The 22,890-nt window shown below is 40.9% G+C and overlaps 1 protein-coding gene across 4 annotated transcripts; it reads right to left on the bottom strand.

The window, feature by feature from the left end:
• Positions 1-8,419: 8,419 nt before the first annotated feature.
• LOC129867194 (carbonic anhydrase 5B, mitochondrial-like) lies at positions 8,420-22,277 on the bottom strand. Of its 4 annotated transcripts, none has more exons than XM_055940424.1 (7): positions 21,681-22,277; positions 18,354-18,551; positions 17,782-17,900; positions 16,765-16,860; positions 14,882-14,944; positions 12,514-12,672; positions 8,420-12,377 (listed from the first exon to the last, which is right to left on the bottom strand). In XM_055940424.1, exons 1-7 carry the CDS (start codon positions 21,820-21,822, stop codon positions 12,207-12,209), a joined length of 948 nt encoding a protein of 315 aa, XP_055796399.1. In that variant the 5' UTR covers positions 21,823-22,277; the 3' UTR covers positions 8,420-12,206. The 4 variants fall into 4 exon arrangements, with proteins under 4 accessions (XP_055796399.1, XP_055796402.1, XP_055796400.1 ...); XM_055940427.1 differs by having other exon boundaries at positions 21,282-21,774; XM_055940425.1 differs by lacking the exon at positions 21,681-22,277 and adding an exon at positions 18,679-20,808.
• Positions 22,278-22,890: the final 613 nt, after the last annotated feature.

Below are 22,890 nucleotides of genomic sequence, written 5' to 3'. Positions count from 1 at the left end.
TAAGGAAAGAGGTTTTCAATGTTTTGGCCAAGATCGCTCCAAAGACAGGGGAAAACTTGGATTCCTGGTGGACACTGTGCACAGAGTCGGATACCCCCGAAACGACAAGACAACCCTGCCAGTTATCATGCAATACACCATGCGCACATTAAGAAACAAGATGTGGAGAGCATTCCGTGACGCAGAAATCCTGAAAGAGAAAGCTTTGTGTGAAAGGATCTTCCATCTTGAGGCAGCTAAGGTACAAACTATGGCCACTGGTCGATAAGGCACGTAAGGGAGGGAAAAGGGCTGGATACGCCTATAATCGTTGGGAAGAACGTGATAATTTGACGACCTCAGCAATAGATCTAACCAACCCAGGATGACCTAGCAGGCGCAGACAGGCAAGATTCACATTGATAATGACCATTTTGTTACATGGTTAATTTTTGGTCTATATGTGGTACCTCGTTTTTTTCAGAGGTTTTTTCTATTCTCGCAAATGCCTTTACTCTCAGATTATCTCAGAGTTACAATCCTTAATTTGTTCCTTAATATTTTGTTAATCTATGACAGACTTCCAAATTCAGTTCTTTGAAAGTAACTTCACTCAATGTTAGAGGAATACGTGTCAGCATAAAAAGGAAAGCAATTTTAATTTACAGTAGACGTAGCAATGCAGATATTATTTTATTAGGGGAATTATTAGGGCAACTAGGGGAAAAAAAAGGTTTGGAGTTATGTGATTTTGTCGATATGAATAATATCTTTAAGATTAAGTGTTTGAAAAATGCATAGAATCTCCAGAATCTTTATGGTTCTGTAACGCTCGTCTTCCTCCTCGTCTGAGGAGCAAGGATCGGACCAAAGCGCAGCGTGGTTTGAATACATATTTTAATTATAGCAACGAAGACGAAAAACACTTGACAAAATACAAAACAACAAACGAAAACAGTACCGTGTGGCGAAGAAACACGGCAACAATCACCCACAAACAAACATTGAAAACAGCCTACCTTAATATGGTTCCCAATCAGAGACAATGACAAACACCTGCCTCTGATTGAGAACCATATTAGGCCAAACGAACAAACCTAAACATAGAAACAAATAACATAGACTGCCCACCCCAACTCACGCCCTGACCATACTAAATAAAGACTAAACAAGGGAAATAAGGTCAGGAACGTGACAGGTTCATTATTCCTCATTATATTTGTAAGAAAATTGTTGGTTCACAATTTGGTTGTCTTGTAATTACAACATAACTAAACTGCCACTAATGTTATCAAAATGTAATCAGCAAGCCTTTATGGCATGGAAATTATTTTTCAATTACTTTTTCATATTTATTTTTTAAATATCATCTCTGTAGGTGACATGTTTGATAGTGGTGGCCAAATGTTAAGTTACAAGGTCTTTTTAAGAGTCAAAGCCTTTCCTGTTACATACAAAGAATATCGCTCTGTGGTTAATGCTATGTCCTCAGGTATTTCCCAGATAATGAAAAGTCATATGTGTTTTCAAGATACACATTGAATAGAACCTAGTCTATTTATTAATGGTATTGAACTCAAAAGTCCCAAGTGTACAAATAAACACATAAGATAATATTTTTTCTAGCAAAAGAAAGATCACACATAAGAGGGAAACCCTTTTGGAATTTACAACTATCAGACATTTCATGGCAAAAGGCTTTGTATCTTAATTTATTTTTTATTTCTATTAAGAAATGTGCACCTAAAGATTTTGCACAATATATACCCCTCCAACACAATGGTGTTACGGTTTACAGACATGACATGTACTTTCTACAGTGATGGACCTGAAACGCTGATACATTTGTTATACAGTTGTTTGTACACTATTAGATTTTGGAGAGAAATGGAAGAGTACATATTGAGTAAAACTGGTCACACTATTGATATTAAATGCAATGACGTTATTAACTTATTTTTTTTACTGTACTCTGAACTCTTTGAACTGTATAACTAATGTCATGATTTTGGTTGGTACATTTTTATATCCCCCCCCCCCCCCCCCCCCCCAAAAAAAAATGCTTTAAAGTGTTTTTGAGAGTTTGTTTCTAATTGAGTCTCTGAAATTACTATATAATAAGAAAAGCTTGTCTACGGTTGTATTCTATAATTAATTATTTTCTGAATAAGTCATATTGTCTCATTCTCTTATGCTGTCATAACACATTTTTCTGTTTTTGTTTGTCCTTTAGGTTCTTGTTAATTATTGACTCAATGATGTCAGATTATCTGTTATATTTGATTCAATAAAAATAAATACAATTTTAAAAAAGCTCTAGAAAGAGGCCCGAGTTTCCGAGTTGGAATTCCGAGTTGGATGACCGTTCAAATAGATTTTTCCGAAATCCCAGTTGTCTTGAACGCACTGAAGTCGGAGATTTCAGTTTGGTTATGTTTGGTTATTTTTTGGAAATTGTAGAAATAAAAACAAATATTCAGAAGTTCCAGCTAGGCAGGCTAACCTTAGTTAGCTAATAAATGTGCTAGATATCATAGTAGATGTATATTAATAATTATATATTTAATATAAGTAGATATGCGCTCGTAATTGACTGTAGCCTATATAAAGCACTCACAAGCTACCGGTGGCTGAAAACACAATCTTTGCTGGATGAACTAGTGACGAATTTCCGGTGTCGTGCCGAAAATCTCCCCCCTGCCAGAATCACCCCCCCTTCCTTTACGTTCTTCATTGCTGCGACTTGCTTGCTCGTTGAGATTTCTGCTCTTCACTCCGTTGTTAGTTTAGCCTACATGTCACCGATCTTAGTTACAGAAAGCATTTCTGTCTGCAGTTTTTGGTTTGCCTATTTGTTTCAAGTGTATGTGGCGGTTCTAGCTTGTATGGCGCCCTGGGCGAACCCCCCCTTCAGCGCCCGCACCCGGCAAGATGCCGCCGTACCTAAATCCGCTACTGATTTTGTATTAGTCTATAAATACATCTCTTTGCCATGTCTTATTCGACTAGTGTTTTTGAAAGTGTAAGGATAATAATTCAGCCATAGTTGTTCTGAAATGTTTATTGCTTGCCATCATTTTATTCCCTCTATGTTTAATATGACACACATACATTAATTATTAATTTCGGTTGTCTATCCTGACGTGAAGTTTGTTCTATAGAAAGTATTTGACTGATGTGTGTCACAGAAAGTATTTGACTAGCCACAAAATGAAGGAAATTAAAAGGGGGAATTCTGGCAGGGGGGAGATTTTCGGGGTGGTCCATTTAAAAATCATTCCTTCCTCCCTCGCCCTGCAGGTGTATTCTCGTCAGGCGTCATGCAACGTCATCAGAAGTTTCCACTTAATTTGAGGGCTGAGGGGAGGGTGTGTCTTTTAAGTGTTTGGACCGCAACACTCATCCGTAGTGACCCGTGAATGCGTTGTTTGCAGCATTTGGTCACATGACAGCTCGATCAGCTGTTCGATTTCCCTTACCGGCATGTTAACTGAGCCAGGATCACTGGGAAGTAGGTCCCAAAGTGCTCTTCCAAGCTTTGGAGGTAAGCAGTCATCACTCGTGTGGGACATTTACTGATGCTGTTTTCTTTTCGAAACATGTACTGCAGGAGGAAGGGGGCATGGTTGGCTTTTGAAAAAAACTATCCAATAAGAATTATTTCCGCTGAATCGGTCATATCTCCACATAGATGTGTGAACAGTCGTGTACGCAGTGGATGTGGATTAATGTAGTTTACAATCAAATGTACCTGCTCCCGTGTATCGCCGAGTTATGTGCTCAGTTCTTTTGCCGACTGTTGCTCTCGGCGTATCATACAACGCGTCCATATGGCAGAGGGAGACACATTCATAACTAGAGTGCAAACGCCTTCATGTCGTCCCGCCATGGATGGAGCCCAATCTGTGCAAAAGCCCACCATTCGATCCCATGGAATCGTTTTTTCGTCAAAATAGCCATGCAGCTCACTGAACATCCCCTGTGCCGTTTCATGCTCGGGAATAATGAGACGGAACAATATGTCCTCGTGAATAGCACCCCACGTCATGTACAGCAAACAACAGCCAATGCATAGGCGTCTTGGCCCTCACAGCTAACATCCATTTGGAGAGCATAAGCTGGATAATATTTGAGTCATTTATGTCAGTTACCTGATTGCTAGCAATAACATGAATATTTTTTTAACAGTGTTATCTGACAAAGGTATTGATGTGAGTTTCTGTGCCTATGCCCCCCCCACACATTGTTTTCATCATATCAATTGTAGCTGGTAATATCAAAGTCTGCAATAGTGTGTGGTTTCAAAGCGTAGCGGACCTAGTCATTCACCGTGCGAATGATTCAAGTGTAATGGTCAAGTTCGGCCTTTTCCCATGATCTAAGGGCACACTGGTTGAATTTTATCTTTAAGATTTTAATAATTGTAATTTAGATTTAATGTTAACCACATTACAATGATTTTGAGATACAAATATGATATTATGACCCTTTTTTGTGTGTATATATATTCAGGATTTTGTCAAATCTCCCTCGACCCCATTTTCAAATCAGGCGACCCCACATGGGGTCACGATCCCCCTATTTTGGGAACCGCTGGCATATAGCCTATTACAGAGCACACTATTGCAGTGAGGGAACTTTGGTTAACTGAGTCCAACTCGGAGTAACTGGTCATACAAGTTTCTATGGCATCAAATCCTTCTGAACTAACCTGCTCCAGGGCAGGCTAACTCACATTCCACATTTAGTAATGGCAGGATGAATTTGAAAGTTCATGCACAGTAAAACTTTTGTGATGATTGCATTGATAACCATGCCAAAGTAATAAAGTAATGGTCTGTCTGTGACCTTGAGAGGGATTGGAAAGGTATTGACTACTCTGGCATGTTGCCATAATGTTTCAGGGCAGTCACAGCACAATGAGGGTAAGAGAATAGAACCCTACCTGCTGAAATCACTGCCATGGAATGAGAGGGAGTGTGGAAGTGTTGACTAGGCTACTCTCTCTGTGGCCTTGGCTACTGTAAAAGTCTATTTCACACGATAACCAGGTTGAATTTTCAAGAACTTTTCTTTCATTTTTGGTACAAATGAAAATGTGGCACTGACTTGCCCATGGGTTGATGTTTCAGCATTGTTTCAATTAAGAGTTTGGTGTTAGACTAGCCATGTGTGACATGCACATGTAGTTAAGCCTGCAGGTGGATGACCAATATCCACTGTTGTAATACGGATGAAGCCTGAGCTGGAATGTGAAGCTAACTGAAGTTCTCTAGTTTTAGCTCTACTCAGGGTTTTCTATCTTGCTTTGCAGTATACCCCTCTGGTCTGCGCACCACATGTGTTGCCTAAATGCTCATTTGGGTATGTTCTCATCAGTTCTGTTTTAGTAAAGGGAGGGTGCATTTGACCCTGCTACACCCCACCTGTGTCTTGTATGGTTAAGAACAGGGTTTGCCTGTTATAGGCTTTTTCTTTTGAAGACTGAAATATTGAACGGAAGTTTGTATGTCAATGTAAATATATCCACATTCTTGGAAACTCACCAGCGCTGTGTAAATAAAATCAACACGTTCACATACAGTAGACCTATTTGCATTTCTCCCTGGCCCTACGATTCAGTGGCGGTCGGTGCCGTTTAAGATGAGGATACTTTTTTAATTTCAATTACAGCATATTGGATGACTGTCATTCATATTCCATTCACTCAACTCAATATAACGTTGATAAGTTTAGGCTACTACATGATTCTCACATTTTCCCTATACCCATCATGCGGTTGCCACAACCTAGCCTAGAAAGTTTACAAAGTATGTGCACAGTTCGAGAGAAATTGACACATTCAATACCGCCTTACACACTTTTGTCTGCATCTAGCTGATCTAGGGTGTAATCATTAGCCCATCGGTTGCAAACAAGAGTTTCTATTGGACAAATTTAGATATGTTAATAAAAATAAAAAAATCTTCCGTTTTAAGAAATGTTTTTCAACAGATTACAGCAATTATTGGTGATGTGAATATATTTAGTATAGTTTTATCTAAAAAGGATAACTTTTACAATTCTTCACTTTTTATGAAATTTATTGAGGATGATCCTCCCCATCCTCCTCTGAGGAGCCTCCACTGCTACAATCTCATATTGCACAATATGACATTCCACACCCTTCTTTTAGTTTAGTCAGTCACAAGAACACAAATGTTAACGCACATTGGAAGACTTATTTCCCTTATTTATTTCCCAGTTCTCTTTTTGTCTTCTTCCCTCTCATGATGTCCAGACGTTTTAATACCTACTGATATACTCAACTGAATCACTGGTTTGTGGAACTCATCATTCGTTAACCCAGGTATCAGAGGACTAAGCACGATGGTGGTTGGGCAGTTTGTGTGCATCATGGCAAGGTGAAGTGGTGATCATCACTGACAGTGATGAAGGTACTGCTGCCTCCAGATGTGGAGGTTCTGCTTTCTTTCCCGGCAGGTGATCTAAGGGTGGGACTGACCTCTAATACAGGGCTGGTCAACATAAGGAAGCGAAAACAATCAACCATCCTCTGAATGGAGCCCACAGAGGGCCTGCCAGCGGGGGTGCAGGGAGGATCTGAGGCTGTTGCTGAGATTGCATGGAACATATGTTGGTACATAGTGTGGCTATTAGGATAAGGAGTCCCATGAACAGCAATCCTTAAAACAATGAGGATAAGTAAATACAGTGACACAACTAAATGAATGTTATACAAGCTCTGTGATGTAGGCTCACATTGTCTGAGGTGAGAAACTTACTCAGAAGTAGCCTAACATTCACTGCATCTTTAAAAATTCAGCAAGTCCATTGAAAAATCAACAGAAGTCCCCAGGGTCTCTGTGTGATGTGATTTGGACTGAGATCAATAAAGACATTTGACATTGCATTTTCTGATTGACAAAACAATGAACACAGGTTATTTTCTTCAGTTCAAAACAACATCTGAAGATCCTGTGAACAAAACATACTGGCATAAGGAGTGCCCAATCTACTGCCAACCATTCTCATAACCAAAGAGCCTGGACTATCCTCCTTTCATGTTTCAAGGAGCCAATTTCAGTTGAAGCTGGGGTCTTCCATTCACATCAGAGAGGACTTCTAGTTCTCAAACCCTATTTATGAGAAACAGATTGAAATATCTGATAAACCAAACAAACTTTTGAGTTGAGGGGGAGAAAGAGCAGCTGGATGGGAGTTCTGAGAATGTCCTGAAGCTGCAAGTTCCTGTTTACAGTCCTAGTATGTGGGCTTTGGGAGACTGGTGGCCCATCTTTTGTTCTAAAAATATCCTCTTAAAACAAAGAACAAAACCAAGAGAAGAAGAAATTCTTTAATTAGACATTTTCTTTCATCTTCTAACTGCCATTCATCTTGTAACTTAAGGTCAGTGGAAAGAGGTCAGCTCAAGCATGAGGACCACAGACGGACATGACGCTTATTCCCATACTCTGAATGATAGCCATGTAGTCACATAAATATTCACTCTGATCGCCTGTTCGTTTAACTTTGCCATTTGTTTTTACACAGTTCAAAGAACAGCTTCTCAAACTCTCCCACACAATAGTGGGAAACCATGCAGCCTTTTGGGAGATCTCATCCCACTTTTATATCCCCCGTGGTGAACCATAATAAACACGAATAGGGGTCTGTTTGAATCAAGTTGAGACAAAACTCAAACCATGTTTCCTAACATTTATAAACACCCACACCCCATTCTCTGTTGTCTTCAAAGGTGCCGTCTAGCCCTTCTGTGGCGGTCCAGGTCCTTATTGAATGTCTGGGCCTAGGCTCTTGTCTGATAGGGAACAATGGAGTGCAGCAATAATCCAGAGCTCTGTGACATTGTTTCTGTTGCAGACCCTCATCTTAGTTCATGTGTAGTGCGTTCTGGCTTGAAATTGCAGCGAAGCATTACATACGTGCATAACAGTGAAGAGGAACCTTCATGTAATTCAGTGTTTGGTGTATTGAAAAAGTGTATGGAAGTGCTTCATAGGTACAAGCCCTGTAACTTCAGCATATTCTGCTACTTCAGTGCCTACTACTGCCCCACATGCCTCATAGCATGACAAGGCCAATGCTGAGTAACAACTAAAGACAACAAGTACCTTGTTCCACAGGCATCCCATCTTTCCACAATATTGACTATTGTACCCTCCCTCCTTTTCCCACCCTATTGAGGATATCATAAGAGACACATTCAACACGTCCCAATATGACCATCCTATAACATAACCACATGGGCTCACAAAATGAAATCAAAGGCAAAGTCCAAAAAAGTAAAAGGTGATGGCATGTCCCATAAATGACTTGTGGTATTATATGGGAGATGCAATCACCCTTACTTTAACTACATGACTTGGCCCAGATGAGCACCCCATTCCATAGTTTTAATACCACCTGCACATTAAAATAAAATAGGCATTTCTTTATTATATTAATCTTTAATATAGGCTTTAGAATCTTATATATACAAATTTTCTGTCAGCAGTGGATGTAAGGTCCATCCCTGTGGTGTTTTAGGCCTGTGGGACATGATAGTAGCACCACTTCTTGGTTGCACAGCTGGACTGGGCCAATCCAGCACCTGGTGCAATAACAGGGCTGTTGGAAGAGGGGCCCCAACTTATCCCTTGAACCACAGCTCCTCAAGGCCCATGGGGCAGGAATGTGGCCGCCCGACAATCAAACAAATACAACATGTAGTACAGCACAACACACAGAACACTCATCTAGCCTCAGGAAAACACCTGCCAAGTAGCAAACAAAGAAAGGGGAAGTACTGCAAGTCGTATTTATGTAAAACATGTACACTGTGTACAAAACATTAAGAACGCATGCTCTTTCCATGACAGACTGACCAGGTGAATGATAGGATCTCTTATTGATGTCACTTGACAAATCCACTTCAAATCAGTGTAGATGAAGGGGAGGAGACAGGTAAAAAAAAATATTTTTAAGCCTTGAGACATGGATTGTGTGTGTGCCAGAGGGTGAATGGGCTAGACAAAAGATTGAAGTATCTTTGAACAGGGTATGGTAGTATGTGCCAGGCGCACCGGTTTGCGTCAATAACTGCAACGTTGCTGGGTTTTTCAGTTTCCCTTGTATCAAGATTGGTCCACTACCCAAAGGACATCCAGCCAACTTGACACAACTGTGGGAAGCATTGGCGTCAACATCGGCCAGCAATGTTAGGAAGGTGTTAATGTTTTGTACACATTGTATATCGATCGAGATCATTGTGCATACTAACTTTTACACATTTAAAATGGGCATTGATGACAGACATTAAAATACAGCAGTTCACCAGAGGACATATTAACCAAGACTAATGATCCATTTTTAAAGTACATAGTCATTATAGTACAACAACATTTGTGTCAGTTTAGTATTTATCATTTGAAAACTATAAAAACAGTTAAATGAATGGAAACCTCCCACTTGAGAGTATCATTTCAAATATTAAAAAAGGCAGATCATAACTAAACAGACCAAGACAAATGGAAGCTGAAAATAGGCCACGTACCAGTTACAACAGTAAATAAAATCTCTCTACCATCAAACCTATCAGCACCCATAAAAATGCCCACATGAAATGTGTAACCAATCATAACTGTGTTCAAATCCTCCCTGTACCCCAACATTGTTCCCCTAAACTCTGGTGTAACAAAATGCCACCTTTAATTTAATAGGGAACACAGTGAAACAGGCAAGTGTCAGTTGGGTATAGAGGGCAAGAGTCTTACAGTTCCTCAGTGTTTGGACAGTGCTTTACAGTTTTCAAAACAGGTTAGTGTCAAGCTACTTCTCTGCAATTGACCTAGTGGGGAGAAGGCCAGGTGGCTCTTTCAAGGGAGAGGCCCCACAAGGGACAGTTTATACAGGAACATTGTTATTGAATGATCACAAAGACAACCATTCACTCACTTAATGCTTTATAGAACAAACAATACCAATGTTGCCTCAGTCTGCTCTCCCTTTTCATTCCCTGTTTATAGAACCAATCAATCCCTTTCTCCTCCTTTTTAGCACCTACTTCACTTTCTCTGAACACTGCAAACATAAGACCCCCCTCTTTATCCAATCACCCCCTTTCTTTGATGAAAATAGTGAAGCACTGGAAGGCACACCCAGAAAACTGCAACTAGAAGTAGGCTAATGGAAAATAGGCAGCAAGGTATTACAACTGCTATATCATGTTTCATGGTTTTGTGTCAACATGGGGAATAGCAGTGCTTATATTACAGTTAACCTTTTGGAACGCTATTAAAGCATAACCTTAAGTGTAGTTATGTTTTAAAGTTCATGCATGTAGTTGGTTCCACTGTAATCCCTGTCCAGTTCTGATGGAAACTTTAAAATCTCAAATTTGATATACACATATTTAAGTACAGAAAAAGCTTAAGTCTCAAGAAATGACATACAAATATCAGGAGGAGAATGATTCCTGTCCGTGTGCTTCTAAAAAGGCAAGTAAAAACCTATCGACCTCCACCAATAAATAAATACAGAACCAACAAGATAACAGGTTAATGATGCATGATGTGATACTCTCCCAGCGCCTAAACCAGAAACTGGCAAACATACAAATTGACCGACTTAAGCTTGGTAGGGGCAGAATATTATCGATATGCGTTAGACCAGCAGGCCCCAACAGAATAGACACACTGCTGTGAGCTATTGATCTATGAGAACAGAGGTGACCGCCACGTGTCAGTATGATGCATAAAATAGAAGGCACTATGGTAGATTCCTGTTTAGTAGAACAGAACAATTTGATTACAAGAGGAAATATGCTTAGAAACCCATGCTAAAATACAGATGTTTGCTATAGAATTCAACAAAATAGTTCTGCATATTAGTTGTAACAAATGCCTTTGTGTCCCTGTGCTTATAAGGCCTTAAAGATGTCGATCCTACACATATGATTTTTACCTCTAAGTTACAGATAGTGAGATGTACATTCTAGTCCACTCAATAGACTATGTAATAAAATCAATCACAAATGCATCTAAAACATCTTTCAAAGCAATGAGCAACACTCATTTGTGCAGTTTGGAGCCTTAGCTAGGCCCAAATACAATGAACCAAATCTCTTCGGCTGTGTGCAGTAAACAAGTTCAGAGCTTAAACCTTCAACCTAAATCACACATCCAAATTTGGAGCCCCTTCACCTCAAATACTTTGTCAAGGAAGGAGAACAATTACTGCAAGAGTACTGCTCATATGAGGGTGATATTCTTATGCTTTAGATTATTAAATCGTGATAGTTTAAAAGTGCAGGTAACTGCCAAAATAATGGAAACACTTGAGTAAATGAGGGAAACAAAGTATACTGAATGCAGATGCTTCCACAGGTGCACTTCCTGAGTTAATTAAGCAGGTAACAGCCCATCATGCTTTCTTAGGGTGATGTATTAAAACGCTGGGCAGATCATTATTTTGGCTACGCCCCCATAGGATGACAATGCCCCTATCCACAGGGCACGAGTGGTCACTGAATGTTTTGAGCACAAAAACGATGTAAGCTATATGCCATCTCAGTAACCAGATCTCAATTCAACACTTATGGGAAATCCTGGAGAAAAACACACAATTATGGAATTTCTCATGGAAGAATGGTGTCGCAGCCCTCCAAGACTTCCAGACACTTGTACATTAAAGCTGTGGTGGACCAACACCCTCTTAAGACAATATGTGTTGGTGTTTTCCTTTATTTTGACAGTTACCTGTATTTCAGCAGAATCCCTCATTGGTTTCTGGAAGCATTTCAAGTGGGACTGTTAACGACTGAATAAAAAAGGTTTACAACTTAAACATTCAAAGCATCTATAAAAAAACAACCTGATTCACCTAAGAGACAGGGGTTTAAAAAATCTGTTAGCATAGACTACAGCAATACACCTGCCATGTGTTGATGATGCCTTTCACTTATTGACAGGACAGCAGGCAGTGAGACAGCTGTCTAGTGCCAAGGATGGTCAACAAAACAGCTTTTAGATGGTGACATTGGAATTATAAAATCCCTGGCACTTAAGTGAAATCAGAGTGCTTTCTGAATGCATAAGCGTTTGGAAAGATGCCAGCAGTATGACTTCTGTAGAGTCAAACGTAAGACTTTGTTAGCCCAAAAATGTGCTTCCCAGGGTATTGCATTATTTTGGTTTGAAGGGTCCGAGTGAGTCTCTGTCGAAAGGTCAGTGGCCTGTGTGTGGACCCTTTGCAGGTTGCTCCTCCTTCAGGAAGGGGGTAAACGAGGAACGCACAGTGCGGCCCTGCAGCGACTGCTGCACACGGAAGTTGTTGACCATGCTCTTCTGCACCTCCTCCTCTGCTGAGGTGAAGAGAAGGCTCCGAAACACAGCCAGCTGAGGAAGAGACAGGACAGGGAGAGAATGTGTTATGCAGACATGGAACAGCCGAGTGAAGTCACTAAAGTGTAGTCCACCAGTAGTTCTAACATTCCTTCCCTTTCACCGCACACGCTCTCACTTACACACTAACCTGGTCATGGCTGACTTCGATGTGCTGCTTCATGATAATCCAGGTCACTGCTTCGGTCAGAGGAGGCGTGGTCAGTGACCCTGCATACGTCCAGTAATCATCAATGTTAGTGGGCAGTAGGCAGGCTGGGTCAAACCTAGTGAACTCAACAACACTGTCCTAAGGAGCAAAAAGGGGAAGAGGAAAGGGTTACATGGTGCTGCAAACCGTGTCATAAGTTATAATAACAATTATTATTGCCATTTCCCAACCACAACCTTAATGTGTGATGTATTGTTGTCTCTACCTTCTTGACCTTTGTGCTGTTGACTGTGCCCAATGTTTGTACCATGTTTTGTGCTGCTACCATGCTGTGTTGTCATGTGTTGCTGCCTTGCTATGTTGTCGTCTTAGGTCTCTCTTTATGTAGTGTCTCTTGTGATGTATGTTTTGTCCTATATTTATTTTAAATCTCAGGCCCCCGTCCCTGCAGGAGGCCTTTTGGTAGGCCGTCATTGTAATTAAGAATTTGTTCTTAACTGACTTGCCTAGTTAAAAAGGTTGAGGGGGAAAAAAATGTAATTTGACTCATGGCCACTAGACGGCAGATAAAGTTGAGTCTCCCCATCTCAGATCATACAGTAAGTTCCTTTGCAGTAATACTTCTGGAAGGTAACAAAGGGGGGGCTCTAAATAATGCTAATTTACCCATTCTCCTATTTGTTTAAAATGCAGTGGTAAATATGAAACGTACACCCCCCAACTCGGTCATGGTTTAAACCATTTATTTCTGTGGCAGTGTTGTCCATCCAGTAGGCTGGTGCTGAATTTCAGCTTCAGCTGAGCTCCTTTCAGCATAAATACCTTTTCATTTGTTTCCCAAAAATAGCCTGTGTCTTTATTCCAATGCATTAGATTTAGCCATTGATTTATCATTGTTTGCTTTTGTCAGTCAGCTGTTTTAAAGCACTCATTGCTGTTTTTTAGGTGTGCGCAGGTACCAGTGTTCACCCTGCCAACCGAGGCCAGAAGTAGCAGACCATTTTTTCCCCCTATCAATATTGGTTTTCTTTACTTGATCACCTGATGGTCGACAATATCACTAGACAACTAGCCTACAGCTAGACACCAATGCGCATCCAATCCATCCAACAAGTTTACCTTAATGACAGTAGTTGACTCTTTCGGTTAGAAGCATTCGGTTTTGCAATGGCATAGGCCTACATTACTTTGGATGTGTGCCCATGAGAACTGTTTTCATTGCGAAACAACATAATGAAATGTTACACTTAGTGGACTTTCACAATCCCCAAGATCCATTATTTGTAAGTTCAATATTCTAATTAAATTGTTAAATACTTAATAAATGACAACTGTCAAATGTCATTAACATAAGGAAAGAAAGGTACTGTTTTATGTCCCATTATCTGTGAAGACTCCAAACATTAACTCATGACTTATGGACAATTCATGAACTAGGGTGTAAAACATGTTTGGAATCAACTGTATTATATTGAGTGTAAGCTACCTATTCTGTGGGTGTTCATGTGTTTGAAATTGCCTTGGATGAGGGGGTAGGCTACCGGCAGTGGTGTAGCCCTAGTGAAGGATAAACGTAAGTAAATCTTGTTTACCCACTTTTTTTTCCTTTTTTTTTTAATGCATTGAAAGCGTTACTTTTTTCATTTTGAACACTACATCACTGACTACTGGTAGGCCTATTTGAAATTCATGCTAATACACATTGTAGGCTAGTCTAGTAAGTTCACCATGTGTGTTAGGGTGACCATCCCGTTTTCCCCAGGACAGTTTCAGCCCCATTTCAAGTGTCCCAACTTTTCAGGCTACAAAAAATATAAATTTGTCAGCAAGACGCATCAATTAATGTAAGAATAATCAATGGCAATCGCTGAATGACATTAGGAACAATTTTGGTGCTTTGTAACACATCTATTAAGTCAAACAGCGCAAGTATACATTCAGTTTGGATGCTGGAATTATTGGAGTGGACCAACATGCCTACTTTCTGAAGTAATTTGTTTGACAATCAGATAAATATGACTGGTTGTGTTCATGCCACATTAAAAGGTCATTTGTTTTACAATTTAAAATTACGTCTATTATCAGGCCGATAGATTTGATAGAGAATCCCCCGAATAGCCCGGTGTAATTCACACTCCAATAGCCACACAAATGTCATGTGTGCCCCACCGGAGAGAGGCTTATCTAGAACACCAACCTGAGTCTGACAGCACTGACTACTTATGTTCTTAAGCTTTGGGCGACCTTCTCAGAAACTCAGCGACATAACACCTGCTTGAAACGTTCTCTCTGAAACCTTGGTAACAAAATCACCTGCATGGTTTAAGTGGTCAATCATTGAACTCACCTTGTGTCTGACAGCAGGTAGGACATCTACTAGTTTCTGCAGTCCCTCGTGTCTCTTCCCTATCTGAGGAGGAAAATAATCGGTGTCTGAGCACTGAGTCCTTTGTCAGGCATGTGCTGTGTGTTTACATTCACTGCATGGGGTGTTTACATTTCAATGTCAGTAAATATTGAAATGGTTTGTATATGATGTGTACAATTAAGTCGTAAGTTTACATAAACCATAGCCAAATACATTTAAACTCAGTTTCACAATTCATGACATTTAATCCTAGTAAAAATTCCCTGTCTTAGGTCAGTTAGGATCACCACTTTATTTTAAGAATGTGAAATGTCAAAAGTGATTTATTTCAGCTTTTATTTTTCATCACATTCCCAGTGGGTCAGAAGTTTACATACACTCAGTTAGTGTTTAGTAGCATTGCCTTTAAATTGTTTAACTTGGGTCAAACGTTTTGGGTAGCCTTCCACAAGCTTCCCACAATAACTAGGTTGAATTTTGGCCCATTCCTCCTAACAGAGCTGGTGTAACTGAGTCAGGTTTGTAGGCCTCCTTGCTCGCACACGCTTCAGTTCTGCCCACACATTTTCATTAGGATTGAGGTCAGGGCTTTGTGATAGCCACTCCAATACCTTGACTTTGTTGTCCTTAAGCCATTTTGCCACAACTTTGGAAGTATGCTTTTGGTCATTGTCCATTTGGAAGACCCATTTGCGACCAAGCTTTAACTTCCTGACTGTCTTGAAACGTTGCTTCAATATATCCACATAATTTTCCTCCCTCATGATGCCATCTACTTTGTGAAGTGCACCAGTCCCTTCTGCAGCAAAGCACCCCCACAACATGATGCTACCAACCCCGTGTTTCACGGTTGGGATGGTGTTCTTCGGCTTGCAAGCATCCCCCTTTTTCCTCCAAACATAACAATGGTCATTCTGGCCAAACAGTTCTATTTTTGTTTCATCAGACCAGAGGACATTTCTCCAAAAAGTACGATCTTTGTCCCCATGTGAAGTTGCAAACCGTAGTCTGGCTTTTTTAATGGCGGTTTTGGAGCAGTGGCTTCTTCCTTGCTGAGCGGCCTTTCAGGTTATGTCGATATAGGACTTGTTTTACTGTGGATATAGATACTTTTGTACCGGTTTCCTCCAGCATCTTAACAAGGTCCTTTGCTGCGGTTCTGGGATTGATTTGCACTTTTCGCACCAAAGTACGTTCATCTCTAGGAGACAGAACACATCTCCTTCCTGAGCGGTATGACGGCTGCGTGGTCCCATGCTGTTTATACTTGCGTACTATTGTTTGTACAGATGAACATGGTACCTTCAGCCGTTTGGAAATTGCTCCCAAGGATGAACCAGACTTGTGGAGGTCAATTTTTTTTTTTCCTGAAGTCTTGGCTGATTTCTTTTGATTTTCCATGATGTCAAGCAAAGAGGCACTGAGTTTGAAGGTAGGCCTTGAAATACATCCACAGGTACACCTCCAATTGATTCACATGATGCCAATTAGCCTATCAGAAGCTTCTAAAGCCATGACATAATTTTCTGGAATTTTCCAAGCTGTTTAAAGGCATAGTCAACTTAGTGTATGTAAACTTATGACCCACTGGAATTGTGATACAGTGAAATAATCTGTCTGTAAACAATTGTTGGAAAAATTACTTGTGTCATGCACAAAGTAGATATCCTAACCGACTTGTCAAAACTATAGTTTGTTAACAAGAAATTTGTGGAGTGGTTGGAAAATGAGTTTTAATGACTCCAACCTAAGTGTATGTAAACTTCTGACTTCAACTGTATATGGTCAAGTATGTATGACAGTGGTGGTGGGTTGCATATGGTAGGGATGCATCGCTATGTTAACAATAAGCAATAAGTTACCTTGAGGAAAACCCCGATAACAGCCAGTCCATTCTCCTCCATCACCGCCTCCTCAAACCGGCTGTACTTATCAGAGTTCCAGTGGACCATGTGGAGCTATTAACAGAAAAGGCGACGCATACATTATTTAGAACGTATTTATCCACACACCAAGAGAATTCAAATGCAATGTGTCACAGATTATATTTGCTGCTGGATAATTATGAATCTTTAATATCATTCAAGATAAACGGTCACCTTTGTGGTAGAACAATCAATTATCAAAACTAACAACAAATTATCAGATTCTGAATGAAAATCCTCCATCCTGAACAGACGGGTGACATGCAGCTGCTCTTTGTTTTACTCCATCTGAGTGTCCAACTCTACCCATACGCACAACACAGATCCCTATTCACCCTGGGATCTGGGGAGATTTCTATAAAGAACAGTACAACCCAATATGTAAACTGAGAAGGATCCATTATCTCTGTTACCCACTGGTGTGCTCCTATTAGGCACAGAGAGTGAGTTGTGTGCTGTAATCGTAACTTGAGCCTCTGTACACATACTGCACCTGGGGAGTGTTGAGAACCCTGACATGGTCAGATTCTCACAGCCACATGGCACGGCACCCTTGGCATGGCACCCTCCCCCAGACATACAGTAGTACTCTATTGCATAAGTATTCTTTAGGTGGGTGGAACAATATGAAAATAGATCACACATTAAAAGGTGGGCCTTAAGGATAGAACAGAATGCATTCTGCTTCTATACGTAGAGGTCTCCAACAGCACAATCCCCCTGTCACAGAAAATGCATGCCAATGTCATCATGGATTGGCTAGGGCATCAGCATTGACTTGATGACTAAGCAGTCCCTATTATCTACTGTTCCATGCCACAGTGTCCTGAAGACTATGACTCTTAGACTTGACATGTTAGGAGGTTCTTACTACAGCATAGCTAGAGTCATTCAACAAAGTTAACAGAGAGTGTCCGTATTTAAATGTTAAGTAAGAGGATGTGGAGTAGCTACTTCAGCAGGGAAGAGGCGGCGGTCCACTGTGTGCTCAGAGCCCCATGCGTTGCTCTCCCCCCAATGGAAGTGGAACTGACACAGCCGGAAGTTATCCTCCAGAGGACCCCCTTTAAGTGCTAAGAGAGAGAGAGCGAGACATCGACGAGAAGAAATCGACCACTCATCAATGTTGTGTTAGAGACACATACAATAATGAGAAGAAACCGTAACTAATACACACAACAGCTGTGGCGAATTATAAACATGATTATATAAACATACTTGTTAAAACAAATGTATCCTCTTCTCACACAAACACACATTAAAAGCAGAACTAAGAATTAAATTATAGAATAATTAGCCTACTGTATTCTTGGCATAAATTTGTTAAGTCTAGCGGTTAATAAAATATACATTTCTGAAATAATATTGGATTGAAAATTAGACTGTCTAAACAATAAGTTAAGACCATGATGTTGAGAAATAAGCCAAGGGCAGGGATACCTAAATGTAAATCAAAGTCAAGTTCCACGTGGCAGGCATTGCAGTTTTAAATCAGGAGGTCACGCGGCAGAACAGAAACTGCTTACTGGATTTGTTGGTGGTGTCATCGTACTCAACCAGGAATGAGTACCCGTTGTTCCATATCTGTGAACATGTCCTGGGGTCGTAATCCGGGGTCAGCGGCTTGAGATGCGGATCAAAGACACTCTTGCGCACCCGAATATCGATAGGAGATTGTCTGTTGCCCCCAGGAGCAACAAGTGGTCCCTGCCACATCGGATGCACTGGAGTCAAAGCATGAGAGAGGGGATTTAAATCTAGTCTGATATTAAATGTAAAACGACAGCTTGTCTTTAGTATATCACATTAAGTCCTATTGCTTAGCCTACTATAACAAATGCTGACACTTACTTTTCATAGTGTACTCTCCAGCTTCCTGCATTCTTAAATTGGCAATAATAGTCCAATTCCCAAATAACATAAGATCAAATGTCTCAAAGTAGACAAGCAATTGTGAAAACTTAGTGAGACCAGTAGTCTAAGCCTCCTCCGTTGATTCCGTTTAAGAAATTAGAAAAGCAGGAGGAAAAAGAGACACTTCCTTCACTAACTCCTATTGAAAGGAAATGACAGAATAAGTCAAATGTGGGTAGGCTACAGAAAGACTCACGGAATGTATTGGCAGCCCACCAGGTCTACTCCGCAGCAGGAAAGGGAGACACTAGTTCAGCTCTGAATGGAATGTTTCATAGATATACATCTTCTGGCGTTAAAATAAATCTACTATGACTTCCTGGTTTTGCCATTGGGCTGCAAAACAATAACTGCCTATGATGCAATTTACATCAGTCACTGACCGCTCTGCCAATGGGACTGTGAATGCTTAACCTATATCTGTACAAAGGTCAATTGGTAAAGGTATTTATTGGAAAAATGTATTAATTATCCATTTTGCTACTGTACCTGAAAAAAAAGGCCTATCCTTACTAGCCTTTTCTAAATTCAAACGAACCACCTACAACTGAACACAGACCTATTAGAAGATATGTTTGACCGAATCGAGGACGAAGATAGTGTCGCCAAGTTAAGGTTGATCGAAAATTCTCTGTGCTACGCCAAACAGTAGCTATCCTGCAATGACTAATAGATCACATTACTCGTTACTTCATGAATATCCAGCAGATTGTAAGTATGTGGACGGGTGTGTTGCTGACAGGTGTATAAAAATCGAGCACACAGCCATGCAATCGCCATAGACAAACATTGTGTAAAACTTGCCGCCATTGGATTCTGGAGCAGTGGAAACACTTTCTCTGGCGTAATGAGTCATGCTTCACCATCTGGCAGTCCGACAGACAAATCTGGGTTTGGTGAATGCCAAGAGAACACTACTTGCTCCAATGCATAGTGCCAACTGTAAAGTTTGGTGGAGGAGGAATAATGGTCTGGTGCTGTTTTTCATGGTTCGGGCTAGGCCCCTTCATTCCAGTTAAGTGAAATCTTAACGCTACAGTATACAATGACATTCTAGACGATTCTGTGCTTCCAACTTTGTGGCAATAGTTTAGGGAAGGCCTTTTCCTGTTTCAGCATGACAATGCCCCACTGCACAAAGCGAGGTCCATACAGAAATGGTTTGTCGAGATCGGTGTGGAAGAATCCCAGCGAACACCTTTGTTAATGCTTGTTTACGGAAGACAGAGGCGACCACCTGTGCTAAGCGTAACTGGGAAGGTGTAGCGGAAGTGTAGTTCATCAGCTGGATGCACACACAGCCATATGGATCTGTGCAAATCTGCTACATTAAGTGAATATATATATATTTTTATATTATTTCTCGCTTATCGTAAGCTTATTAAATATCGGTGATACTATCAAGAGCAGTGTGCGGTTTCCTTTTCCTTCATTTCGCTTATACAGTATGAAAGAAATTCCATATGTTTCAAAAACCGTATTGCAAGCGATGATTGATGGTTCTAAACATTAAAACAGAGCGCTGGGATTTAAGTTCACATGTTCCCACCGGTATGCGGTGCTTATGTAACGGATGTGAAATGGCTAGCTAGTTAGCGGGTACGCGCTACTAGCGTTTCAATCAGTTACGTCACTTGCTCTGAAACCTACAAGTAGTGTTGCCCCTTGCTCTGCAAGGGCCGCGGCTTTTGTGGAGCGATGGGTAACGATGCTTCGTGGGTGACTGTTGTTGAGGTGTGCAGAAGGTCCCTGGTTCGAGCCCGGGTATGGGCGAGGGGACGGACTAAAGTTATACTGTTACATTGATGCTGTTGACCCGGATCACTGGTTGCTGCGGAAAAGGAGGAGGTTGAAAGGGGGGTGAGTGTAACGGATGTGAAATGGCTAGCTAGTTAGCAGGTACGCACTACTAGCGTTTCAATCAGTTACGTCACTTGCTCTGAAACCTACAAGTAGTGTTGCCCCTTGCTCTGCAAGGGCCGCGGCTTTTGTGGAGTGATGGGTAACGACGTGTAACAGTATAACTTTAAACCGTCCCCTCGCCCCGACACGGGCGCGAACCAGGGACCCTCTGCACACATCAACAACAGTCACCAACGAAGCATCGTTACCCATCGCTCCACAAAAGCCGCGGCCCTTGCAGAGCAAGGGGCAACACTACATCTAGGTTTCAGAGCAAGTGACGTAACTGATTGAAACGCTACTAGCGCGTACCCGCTAACTAGCTAGCCATTTCACATCCGTTACAGACGCTTCGTGGGTGACTGTTGTTGTGTGCAGAGGGTCCCTGGTTCGCGCCCGTGTCGGGGCGAGAGGACGGTTTAAAGTTATACTGTTACACTTATATCTGAGAACCCTTGGAATAATGCATAATGCCTTGGGTTCTGGAGAGAAAAGTCAGGCCTTATGAATGTCTTGAATAAAGACAGACCATAAACAAACATGCAGTGTAAAATAGGCCAAGTTAAAAAACAAAATACAAAAGATAAACATAAATTGTGATCACAGTTACGATCAAATTGACATGTGTATGTACACACCATAGTTAATCAAAACCAGTACCCGGACAGAAGTTTAGAATTCCCCCTGAAAATGTGACGCCAATTCACTCATGCAGAAATCCAGTCCTTGGTTTCCATGTATTCTTTGTGCACCCGTTGCGATGAAAAACAACGCCATTAATTAACCCTTTAGTAATGTAGACATTGTGGATGTCGATTAAAACTTTACAACGCAGCCATTTATGTTACTGCTGCTTGAGCGATTGAAACAGTCTTATTTCTCGTGTAATCTCAGCGGCCAGCTGGACTGACCATTAATGCCACTGTTCTAGTCTTATGAAATGAAGAGCAAGCAGCTAGCGAATTCAACTGCAACTAATGATAATTCCAACTGTAATATGATGAAAGCTACCGTACTTTTAAAGTTTCGACACTTACACGCTGAAAGCACATATTTGCTTGAACATGCAGTGAGGTTGCATCTTCTCACAGGTATCAACCGTTGACCTTTAGTTTGCTTGATGATATGTCTTTGCAGATGCCGGGCAAGTGGGTTTACGATCGATGAGAGAGCCACCATGACCACGGTTCTTCGAATAGGCTACTCGAAGTTTGCGAGTCAAAATGAGCTGTTGTGTTATCTTTTCAGGTAAGGCAAAACGTCAAATGAATTAAAACTGCTCCCGTTTCCCGAGTCGTTCAGTTTCATATGTTTTCAATCAGAAACAACAACGGGAGTTGCGTTATGGCACCTCTTCTTCCACACTGTGACAGTGACAATTTCGGATGGCTGCCGGCTGGCTCTCTCCACGCTATCGCTTGATTGGTCTGGAAAATAGACAAGCTTTCACACGATTGAAACATTCACATAAATTCCAAACGTTTTCACTTGACCTATTGATGCGTGCTTACTTTAACACCGCGGCTATTTATATTGGCTACCTACTGCTATCGCACGCTCCGAATCAATGAAGGTGAAATATTGTTTGCGAAGCTGGTTCCAAAAGGAAGAGATCGTTGAGTGGGGCTCGTGTAAAGCTTTCGACCAATCGGCTTTATCCTCTGAGAGGCGTTTCAAACAACATGCGCTAGATCTAGACCCGTGACATAGATATTTGGTGTACTTTTTGCTTAGTTTTGTTTACATGTCTGTGTGGTTCTTGTCATATGTCATAACAGCACAATTAATCTGAGCCTCATAATCTTCAATACGATACATGGTCAAATGTGCAGTGCTTTCTCTATAACAAAAACTCACTCATTGACTGTGTCGTTTCCAATTGTGGATGAACACACATGCATCTTTACAAACAGCTCATGTTTTCTATTCTGATTTAATGTAAATTATTGGATCAGGTTATTTTGAATAACATGTAAGTCTTGCAAATGTTGTACAAACATGGGACTGAGAATATGTTCAGCTAAAGCTCCTTAGGAATGTCATGTTTATTGTAAACATGCTTATGTTGTGGCTTTTCTTGTGTACTCAAATTACTGACAGGGCTGAGATGACTCTTTTGGACTATAATCCCTACGCACACCTTCAATTTCAAAATATTTGCTCTAAAAAATGTTTTTCCTTCAGTCCCAGAACGTTGGAAGATAAACGTTAAAGGGACGTTATGAAACTCATTCGCTCTTTCGGCAA

The sequence above is a fragment of the Salvelinus fontinalis genome, chromosome 12, assembly GCF_029448725.1.
Source record: "Salvelinus fontinalis isolate EN_2023a chromosome 12, ASM2944872v1, whole genome shotgun sequence".
In the NCBI taxonomy this organism is placed as follows: domain Eukaryota; kingdom Metazoa; phylum Chordata; class Actinopteri; order Salmoniformes; family Salmonidae; genus Salvelinus; species Salvelinus fontinalis.
This window is presented reverse-complemented; position numbering and strand designations above follow the sequence as displayed.